Genomic DNA, 11,326 nt, shown 5'->3' with positions numbered 1-11,326 from the left:
TTTCTGTTCTTTTTTTTTTTAATTATTTTTGTGATTTTTTTCATTTAAATTAAATATTATCAGATAATCAAGTCATGACTTATTCTTCAGGGTAAATTAATTTAAGAAACTACCCAGTTAAAATGACTAAGATAATGATTGTACAACTCTTTAGAATTTTTTACAGCTTTTAGTTAGGAAATCTGGTTTTGTGTATATTTTCAAATCTTTTCCATGTAGTCTCTTAAAAATAAACATAAATGCGCAAGTCCAGCTTGTTCAGTTTCTCAGTAGTATTCCAGCCTCTCTTGATACCTTGTCAAATAATCTTCTTAAAAATACTCTTCCTGCTGGAACTAGTTCTTTACAGATCATGTATGATTAGGATATTGCCAGAGGAAGAAAGTGGGATGCTCTGTGTTCTTTCTTTGTTTTTTTACCCTTCATGGGAACACCTTTGTGGTTTAATGTAACAAACATCTCTTTTCCTTTGTGTGTCCATTTTGCAGAAGCATATGTATTATAATGGTTTTCTTCAATTAGTTCTATGAAGTTGCAATCCTCATTGCATACTTTCTGTGGAGAATAAATAATTTAGAGTAAAATAAGTACAAGTGTTTTTTAAATAGAATCGTAGAATACTTCAGTTGGGGGAGATGGGAAAAAAAGGTGCATCACACAAACAACATACTTGTAATATTATGAATATTAAACAAATCGATATATTAGTAATAAGCAAATAGTATTATTAACAACAATAATAAATAAATTATGCTTCTGAAACCTGACTGTTGAATACTTTAGCTTTATATGTTCCCCATTAACATTTTACGTAAAAATGTGCACAAACTCCAATAACTGAATTTTCAAAGTGAGTATGAAAACCATACACACATGGGATACATTTTAACTTTATAAAAGTTTATTTCATGGAAACTATTTCACACAAAATATGACATACATTTTAAAGGTAGTTTGTGGTGATTGTTAGAGTTGCTTAAGTGGCTGAGGAGATTTTAGCATCCATACCTTTCCATAGAGTCGTCCTGACTTGTTCATTGCTAGAAAGTATTCACTTTCCACTCCTTTGATTGCCACTATTCCAACTGCCACCGTTCGGATTTCTAGAATACCTGCAAAAATACACAGGAAATATTACACTGATGCAAAATATCTGTTTTCCAGTCAACCTGTTTGATTTCTTTGAACAAATGTAATTCTGTGGTTATTGATAATCCGCGCCTGCATTTAGTAGAAAAAATATTTATTGATAGATTCGTGTGAAGAAAGGGCCAGGTTTTGAAAATCTTCTGTAGAAGATCAGGTCTGCATGCAGCCACTTAAAATCTATGTGATAAATTTTAAGTATGCATTGAAATTCAGCTGTTATTATAAGAAATATTTATCTTTTCAAACCATCAGTGTATCTTAGAATTTATCACACTCTGGGTTTCATTTAGAAGAATCATATCCATAGCCATCAAGGTTCAAAGAATTTGTGTAAAGCCTTTATTTTGGAGACACGTGTAGCAGTATCACAAGTGAGCAAGTGTAAACCTTAGAACTTGCAAGTGATAAGAAACAGACCACAGTGTGTTCCATAAGATAAAGTATTTGTTTGACCTTTGCATGCTTTTATGACGGATAGGAATGGGCAAAGATACCTGTGTTTGAAAATAGCTAGAAGTTGCACTGAGAGCTTATTTATTCAAAACCACAAAACATGCAGTGTTTTTCTATATGTTTCTAATAAATGACTTCACTTTCATCTGACGGATGTGTATCAGCAACAACTTTCTATTGTCGCTATAACTCATTTAAGTTACTTACAATGTAAAAGTATATTTAGGTTAAAATTAAAAAAAAAAAAGTCTGAGGAAGGCAGGAAGAGGCACGTGGTGCTGAGCAGTACGGGTTGTTTTCAAGCTTAAGTGTTACTATTGTTTTAAGAGGTGGTTTAGATTTACATTTCTGCATTTGAGATGTTTTTCTCCATGTTGGGTCACATACAGAACTTTGTGCAGTAGCATTGTATTCTGACTTGTAGGAAGAAGAATCCTTCAAAGCCAATTCAGCTGTAGGCAGAAACCCAATAGCTGAGTGTGTGGAGAGGAGTGAGGGAGGAGAACTGTGTTAGCTTGTCACCTAAATGATGACCTTCCTCTGGAACAAAACCTTTCCTTTCAGATTTGTATCGACTCTTTACAGCAGTGACCTCACATGATATTTTCATTAGTTATTTTTTAAGAAGGCATGAATGTAGCTGATGTTTCTTTTCCTATACTTTTGCTATATCTTAATACTTTTTGCTTTCTTTTCTACCTATCTGCTTTCTTCCTTTCCTTGGTATTACTGCTGTATTAGTCTGGACCTGTTATTACTTAATTTTTTTCACACCTGTTTTCCCCACCAGCAGATCAATTACCTCTTCTCTTGGTGTGTGCCCTGCTGGGCATTCAGTTCTTTGAACATTTACACTTCTTAATGCTAAGCCAGCTTTAAGTAAAGCTTTCATAATTCTTTGAGAAGTTCCACTCTGCTGCAGGCCTAACAACAATTCTTACAAAGGGCAATTTCTAACCGAAACTTACAAAAATTATATTAACTTTCATTTAAATTTCACTTGAGAAAAACCACAGCGAGGCTGAAAAACAGATGAACATCTGCATCTAGCCAAAGAAAGAACATGAGAGTGGAAGGGATCTCTGGGTCATCAAGTCCAGTGCTCTGCTAGCCTGGGAATTGCATCAGATAATTCTCTTTTCATAAACGTTGCCAATACTAAATTGGAGTTATTTCTTTGCCCCCAGTGTTTCCGCCAAAGGCTCTTTTAGAGCTTGATTTATTTTAATGGCTACAGACTCTGAAGTAATTTGCAATCTGCATTTTTTCAGTGACAGTTTATATCCATTTGTTCTTCTGCCTATGCTCGCCATTATCTTAAGGAGAGAGCTTTTTTAAAGTTTATGTTTGAATTTTCTATTTATACAGAACTGCAAAAAATGAAAGACTCAGAATGACTTTGTAAAACAAGTCATACTAATAGAAATGGAGATTTCCTTGAATAAATGGCTGTTGGCTGAAGTTACATGAGTAAGAAATACTATTGCTTTTAAAAAGGAAATGGCAAAAGTTTTTGCCTAAGGCAATATTGTTATTAGATTTTTTTTGTTATTTTAGCTTCTTTTTTTAATGAAATGGATATTGACATAACTAATGTTTAGGAATTACTTTATTTCATTTTTGGGTACTTGTTTTCCTACTCTATACTCAGTTCAGATAGAAATGTCTTTTGTGTGGAAGGTTAATGCTGTCTAAATAAAACTCAGAATAGTTTTACTGTTTGATGAGTTCAGGATAGAAATAAGGGGAGTAGAAATATTTTATAATGCTCTTGTATAGACAGTCTGACTGGCAAACTGAAACATTATCTATCAAAATTATATTTTACGTGTTCTTTAAATGGCAGTATATGTGATAGATTTATTGTATTTAGAGATCCTTAACGTGGCTCCACATTGTATTTGTTAAAATCCAATTTGTGCATAAAAAGCAGTGGATTTGTAATTAAAGACATAACTTTACATTCATAAATTATTATGCGTATCTGATAGTATTAGCTATATTATTGTATGTTTTTCAGGATCGTAAGCAATGATGTGCCCCAGAATTAGAACTAGCCTTACATAAATAAAATGAGACACCTTGAGTCAGCAGTGATAAGACATCCAAAGATGTTTTTAGGCCTTTGAATGGCACATTTCTAACATATTTGAACTGTGCATCTCTCCATAAATTTTAGTGAGGGAATATGACATAAATAATTATGCTGCAGTAATGATGTCACATTAAAAATGTTGTACTGTTGGCAATATTCAAGACAAAGAAAAGAAACCACTGAGAGTCCAGTGGAAACAGTGCTTATATATTCATTATTCTCTTCAGAGAATGTTGTGGCCTATCACAGACTTCTTGTACTCATTTTTCTGCTCCTAGTTCTAGGTCATTGCTATTCTGCTGTGTCTTAACCAATCCCCAAAAGAGAATTTTTTCCCCTTCTAGCAAAGCATTTATTAGACATGCCCTTTTTTTACTTGAATCATCGCTAAGCTTCTCTCTCTATTTTAAGACATATGACCCAAGTTCCTTAACAAGATGACAGGATATAGTAAACCTCCTTTCCTTCTGAAGTCTCTGCCTCAGTATTTCTGTTTATTTCAGAAATGTAGCATTACAACAAGTAATTAAAATTTCCAATTAAGTCATATAGGAAAAGGAAACTTTTCTAGTAAACTTTTGGAAAATTAAGGCATTACATATACTCTTCTGCGTAGAGCTCACTTGTTCTGTTCATTACAAAGTGTCATGTACAGTCAAGAAATTAAAAACGTTTCATTTATATGGAAACCATGCAAAGAAGCTGATCAGGTTGAGAAATCATACACAGAAGGTTTATTAATTTATCCATACCAGCCCTCCAGTTATGTCACATGATTAAATTTAGTGTCCAGTACCAAAGGTCTTTCACAGACCAGGAAGAATGATTTTGGAGTAATATTAAATGGAATACAGACAGAGTTTTTATTACTTTAGCTGCTTTTGAGCACACAAGACATAAGGTGACCAGCTTTTTCCTCCACACCTATAAAATAATCAAAGGAATCTTTAATGCTTATAAGCATATCATATGACTGTGAAAACATCAATCTACTTTTCTGTTTATTTATTATTTTAATACTCAGCTTGATTTAAACACAAATTTTGAGGTTAAAGAGATGTGCTTAATGAAATCACAGTCTCTTTGGATTATTTTATAATGTATATAGATATAAAATAAATTTCTGTATTATAGCACCAAAGTAGGAAATTGCTAGAGGATATATCAAAGACTAAATTAACATTCATAAGATAGACAAAGTGCATTATAATTGTCCTTTCCTATTTAATTTCCATTCAGAATAAAGTCAAGATACCAAGGTATCAAGATTACAGTACATGGCATTATAGTTGTATTGGTCTGAATTTATTTTCCTTGCATTTCTGATACTCCATTGCTACAAGAGAAATTATATGATATCAAACAGATACTAAGGGTTTTTGTTGCAGATAGGAACCCAATCTAGCAGTTGGTGTCACGAGGTAAGAAAGCTGTTCAACCAGAATTTTGGTCAACTACAGATATTTCCTGTTTCGTCTGTCAGTTCTGTAATTATCTGTATCTGGCGATTCTCTCCAAAAGGATGCTGAGCAAAAATAAATTAGGATTTGAGCTGATATGGCTATCCTTAGGTTCTTAATGTTTATGGTTTATAATGCAGTTTTGATTGTTATATTTAGCCAAGTCCGTGAATTAAATCTTTATGAGACTTTCTTAGGTTTTCTTTCTTGTTTTATAAACTCACCTTTCTTTTCTCTTTTTTGCTTTGAAATTTAGTACCACTCTTAAGTCTTTATAGGACAAACCAGGAAGAACATTTGGAATACTGGAAAGTAACCTGATAATCTCATTTTTCTATAAATGCAGGAAGGTCTTTGATTTTGAGTAATTGATGTTACTCAAATCAGCAACAATAGAGCAGTTTACTCTAAAGATTGGTTTTATTAGCTTTACAAGGATAGTAATCTCAACCAACTGATTCTTACCATTCTAATGAACCTTTTTTAATGGCACTTAAGATATGAATTTACATGAAAGAAAATGTGTTTCATTGGTCCTGCTTTGTCAACCTAAGTTTCTGTGCTTAGATTTTGTTAGCTGAATCACTGGAAGTAGGTAAACCTCTGTATCTGTAGACAAATGGTAGTAGAAGAAAACCTCTAGTGCAGTGTTGATTTTGGTAGAGTTTTATACATAAAGTATATAAACTGCAGTATCTATAGAAAAAATCCTGAGCTGTCTTACATGTGGGATCTATCTTTTTCTGTTCCCAAACGTTATTTTAGCACCAGATACTTCAAAGAAATTATGAAGAACTAAAATGTACAGTCAGAAATTCTACAAAGGATAACCTCTTCTCGTCAGAGTAACAGTGCAACATTCATTGTCTTATTTCAATAAGTCCATTTTTTGAGGCTTCCTCTTGAAGTAAGAAGTTCTAAAGCTTTCAATCGCTATTCACAAAAAGGAAAAATTCACCAAGCCAGGAGTGGAAAGAGAAAATCTGTGTACTTAGGTTTTGAGAATGGTTTCATCCAAGTGCTGTTTTAAAATTCTTATAATTTCAAAATTACTTAAAGACATGCTTAAATTATTAAGATGATGATGATAGTAAGTTCACAAGGCCAAACTTCAAACAAGTCTTATATAGCATCGAGTTAAAAATGAAAATGTAAGCCATGTTTTCCAGTTGCTTTCTCTGGAGAATCCATGTAAAAATTAAGGAAAGGTTTAAAAGAAGTCTTGAATATACCACAAATTAGCTGGGAAAGAAATCAAATTAGAGCCAGAAAGAGAAAACAAAAAACAAAAAACAAAACAAAACAAACAAACAAAAAAAAACACAACAAAACCCCAACAACCTAAACTAAACCAAAAATGGGCATGTAAAACTGAAAACAACTGTAATTTCTATTAAATCAGCATGAAATTCCAAACAATTTTATACGGTTGTACAGTCAGTGTATCAAATATAGCTCAAAATTGCCACAGTGAATGAAGATTACTGCAGACCTGAAAATCTGTCTGGTGTACTTAAAGGACACTCATCTGAGTTAGGCTATGATTTCTCTTTAGAGAAATCTAGAAGATGATGACTATGGATGCTGGCAGCAGTCTTTTTAACCACTTGAGGCAGATTAAATATCAGACGGTTGATATAAAATCCAGTAGAAAAAAAAACTGAAGACACAAAGCAACCCTTTAAGTTGACACAGCAATTTTAGTGTGTAGAATATACTTGAATTTTTGGAGACAAATGCATTTTGGTCTATAAGGGTAGTTGCTCAGTGCTTTATACATATACATGTGTACCTCAGGACTGTGACTTGGAGAACAGGACAGTAACTTGGGCTGGAAGTTTAAGTAGAAAAATTGACATTTAGCTATATCACTACTACAAAATTGAGCATTCTCTGTGTGATTTTTTTTCTTTTGCTGGCGGTATTTGATAGTTTTGTTTTGAATCATGGATTTCCTTGGTTAAGAACAGAAAAAAAATTCCTAGTGAGCTATCTTTTCACATGCCAGGGAGCTGCCCCTGTATGCTGGGTGATAAGATTGTGGAAGGTTTAAGAAGAGCTTTTGAAGGACATTGTATTCGGTCTCTCATCAGTTGGCTCTTTTCCCAGATGTCTCATATGTTGCTGCTATCCTCTGTATGTTCCGTTGTATTTCTGGTCACTACTTCTGTTATTTGTTAGTATCAGAATGTCTCTAGGAATTGATAGAAAGAGAAATGTTTCCATCCAGTAGACTTTTCAGCCAGGCCAGCAGCAATTTCATCCCAGTATTTTCTGTTCTGCTAGGTACACTTGTTTAAGGGTTGGCTAGAATTTTGCCTACTGCTAGAAAGACTTCTGTACTCTTCTAAATGCTCAAAACAAGGGAAGAAGAACAGGAAAAGTGGAGTTTAATAAAAGAAACGCTAAATAAAATGTCCAGAAGCTATAGTTATTATTTTGTATTTCTACTGTTTTCTTTCAAAAAGCTAACAATATATCTAAAACTATTTTTTTAATAATATTCTACATACTTTAAAGTACTTTATACGTATAATACATATTTATATATTTAATTGTCACCTCTCTGAGTACTGAAGTTGAAAAAGCATTCTATTGCTGAATTTTTGAGGGAAGGAGGCTGGCACTGACAGCTGAACTAATGTGTTAGTGGATGGTTTCCTCGTCAGGATCATCTTGAGATAAAACATGAAATATCAAATAGGGAAAGAGAAGGTAGAAAAAATTTGGATGGAGAATAAGTCAAAACAAAATGAAACTTATAAGATATGTCTGACTTGTGTTTCTAATTAAATTTGGAGTACATATTTATGAATTCAAGTGAGTTTTAGAAAAACGATTCAAGGCCAATAAAAATGCTCTCACTGCTTACAAGACGGTGCCTTACAGCTGTTAATGCAATTTGTTCTTTTGGTCTGGGTTTTAATGAGTTAATGTTTGCTTGGACCTCTTAAAAGAAGAAAATTCAGATGTCTATGGTCAATCACAGAGAATTTAAAAAAGCTGTCACAGTGTTGCTAGTGCACGTGTGCACACAGTGAAGCAGCATGATAAATGCTGCATTAGAAATGCTTTTTGAGTGGAATCTGTCAGTATTTGAAAGTAAATGAATAGTTTAATTAGGCAGTTTTATAAGTCATTGATTTCAGAAAGAGGTAACCCATAGGAGTGTATATGTGAAATATTAGTTTGTGCTTATTTCCTAATAGTATTTTTAAGATTATGCATTTACCAGTTTGTATTTAGGTAGGAAAATTTGTCTGGACATTCTCTCTCTAAACTAATGGTAACAAAAAATGTTATTGATTTAAGAGATATTGTAATATTTAGTCATTTTTCTACCATCCCCCCATTGTTAAATTATAATCGGTAGAATATTAAATTTGCTTTTATATTTTCTACATTCATTAACAACAAAGGAAAAGTGTTTACTAGGTGGTAACTTGTAGTTCATATGCTCTGTAAGTAAAAATATTTATAGAAGTATATGTCGTAATAGTTTTCATAGCAGAGATTAGATTGTCTACCTTCTCAGGAACTTTCTGTCTGTAGATACGATTTGAATAAACCATTACTTATGGTAGCAGAAAACTAGGTGTCAGACATGTCTCAGCAGGATGTATATTCACTACTACTTCCCCATTTTTTTACTGCAGTGTACATGCTTCTCCCTGAGATACTCAGAATATGGATTTTATGGCAGAAACACATAAAATATTACACATAAAATATGTTGCTACTATGGCAGAGACCAATATGAAGACTGAAAAAATACTTAGAGGCTTTCTTCTATATCCATGCATACATTTCCTGTGCATGCACAGACTATTGGAAGCATTCTAGATATGAAGATGTCTATAAAAATGACCTGCACATAAACAATGTGCATGACTGTCAAGGATTTTCAGTGGAGCAGCTGAAGCTACTTCTTCAGTGAGGTCCCAGACATCTGGATACTATGGGCTAATACTCAAAGCACTTAAAACTCCTGGTTTCCTCCTGTTCATAATTTCCGGGCAGGAAAACTGATTGTTTAAGGAATCATGATTAATGATAGAGTGGTATTCCTAGAGGACTCAATACAGCATATTTTTTGGTCAAGCATTCTCAAGAATTTGCTTATAAGATTGTGCATGCAGAACAACTGTTTAAATAAGCATCAGTGGCTGATGTTTAAAAAGTTTATTTTTGCAATTCACTGAACACAAGAACAGTAGGCATACTATATAAAAGTGTTGAACTAACTGATAAATAAAAGTTTATCAAAATAGTTTTGTACTTTGATGGATTTTAATTTATTTATCTTTTCAAAGATTCCTTAGTTGACAGTATATGGTTCATAAATATATCCACTGTTTCTTAATACTAAAAACTGATTAAAAAAATGGACTGCTAAATAGAATAGCTTTGTAATAAGAGCATCATCCTAGTGGTATTCAACAGCTGACAGATAAGTAGCTTATAGAGTTGAAACTGTGTCAAGGTTTCTTTAAGAAAATGCTAACTTAATAATTCCATGAAGACAGCGATGAGAACCAAAGACAGGAAAAAAGGTAGAGGAGGAAGCTAAAATATCTGTTTAGAAATGTCATTATTTTACTTACAATATATGTAGTTGGACTTGTAAGTGTTTACCATTATGGCTGAAAATGAAGGAGTAAGCTAAATTCCTCTCTTAAAGTATTTAGAGTTTCATCAAAGGTATAATATAGCTGTGTGGATATGTATTACTGGTATCACAGCACAAGAAGTCTGGTTTGAATATCTAACCTTTTTACTTACAAACTGATCATATTTGATCTGCAGTAAGAAATATTAGAAGCCAAAATATGTTTTCTAGTTATTTTTCAAAGTGAATGATAAATGTGAAGTGGTGCTCATTGTTTCACAACACTCAGTAAATCTTACCTCCACTAAGTGCTGCAGTGGAGTAGTGTCGATTTCAGTAACCATATTGCAGTGAATTACTGCTGAAGAGAAATAGCTTAGGATCTCTGAAGGTATTTTCCCTTGTACTGTATTATGGTTTGTTTTTATGTTGACTTCTTGATAATGTTGGTGGGTTGGATTTAAAATCAAATCAAATGCTCCTACTTAATTCTTAATAATAGCATAGTAAGGATCGATGTAGGCTAACAGACTCTAAATCACCTCTCCTATGAATATCTCTTGAGAATGTTAGTGCTTGAGCCCACTTTCTCTGCAATATTTCTGTTGATTTGATCTTCAAAATAAAAAAGGTGTGACATCTTTCTCTAAAGTAGACTGTAAAACTACGGAACTTATCAATTTAAAGGTCTGACTTGTGAACAGCAGTATATAGTACCGACAGTGGAATAACCTGCTGTCCCAGTCATTCACTTAGAACCCTTTAATTTTGCTGATCTCCACATATAAATATTTTCTTGCCCAGTTCCTTATATAATATGTTGTTGTATCTCATTTTTTGTTGGAAACTAGATTTCCCTCCAATAAAATTTGCCTTGGAGCGAAACATATGGTTCAATGAAAAAAAGTAGTATATCTTTTCAAATTAATATTATCCTATAAAACCAAATCTTAATCCCCAGTCTGAAAAAACACCTTCTTACTATAGCATTAATAATTTATTGATATTTAAAATAGAAAAAAGGATGATGTAATGCCTGTTTACAAAATAATTATAAGTGTTTCCAAGCACTTTAAAAATCAGTAATTTAGTGCTGAACGATGAATCACGGTCATATCGAGGATATCCTAGTATTTAAATCTGTTTTGGTAATTGCACTAGAATGAATGATCCTTTTTATTTTTTGAGGCTTTTAGGATCCAGCTTCAGAATAGCAAAACTGTGAAACTGCTGATTAGACATCACACAGCCAAATGAGATGTGTTCATTTAGTGATACAAACTTTCTCAAATACAGGGCTTCAGTCCCACAGCTATTTTACTAATCTAAAACTTGGAAAGTGCTACATTAGACCAGAGCATCCTGTCTCTCCACATTCTTATATAATGCAAAATAAAACAACTTATTCTTCAGTATTTGTCACTATCCTATTTCATCTTTTCACATAATAAAACAGCTGTTGTCCTGAAAATATTCCCCAGTGTCACTGCAGGTGAAATCTTCTCCCTTTCCTATGTAGAATTAGCCATCATGGATGATGTAAACTTAGTCATGTCTTTT

General features: G+C 33.0%; 1 protein-coding gene across 3 annotated transcripts in view; it reads right to left on the bottom strand.

Annotated features, from left to right (window-relative positions):
- Window positions 1-11,326, bottom strand: part of FGF7 (fibroblast growth factor 7) — a 28,946-nt gene continuing 17,620 nt past the window's right edge. For all 3 annotated transcript variants that reach the window (XM_065733933.1, XM_065733931.1, XM_065733934.1), the window contains exons 3-4: window positions 1,009-1,112; window positions 1-555 (exon numbers count right to left, since the gene is read on the bottom strand). In XM_065733933.1, coding sequence (XP_065590005.1) covers window positions 361-555; window positions 1,009-1,112 — 299 coding nt within the window. In that variant the 3' untranslated portion in view covers window positions 1-360. The remainder of the gene's footprint in view (window positions 556-1,008; window positions 1,113-11,326) is intronic.

The sequence above is a fragment of the Cyrtonyx montezumae genome, unplaced genomic scaffold, assembly GCF_038088225.1.
Source record: "Cyrtonyx montezumae isolate F1298 unplaced genomic scaffold, pur_monq_1.0 scaffold_17, whole genome shotgun sequence".
NCBI classification, from domain to species: domain Eukaryota; kingdom Metazoa; phylum Chordata; class Aves; order Galliformes; family Odontophoridae; genus Cyrtonyx; species Cyrtonyx montezumae.
This window is presented reverse-complemented; position numbering and strand designations above follow the sequence as displayed.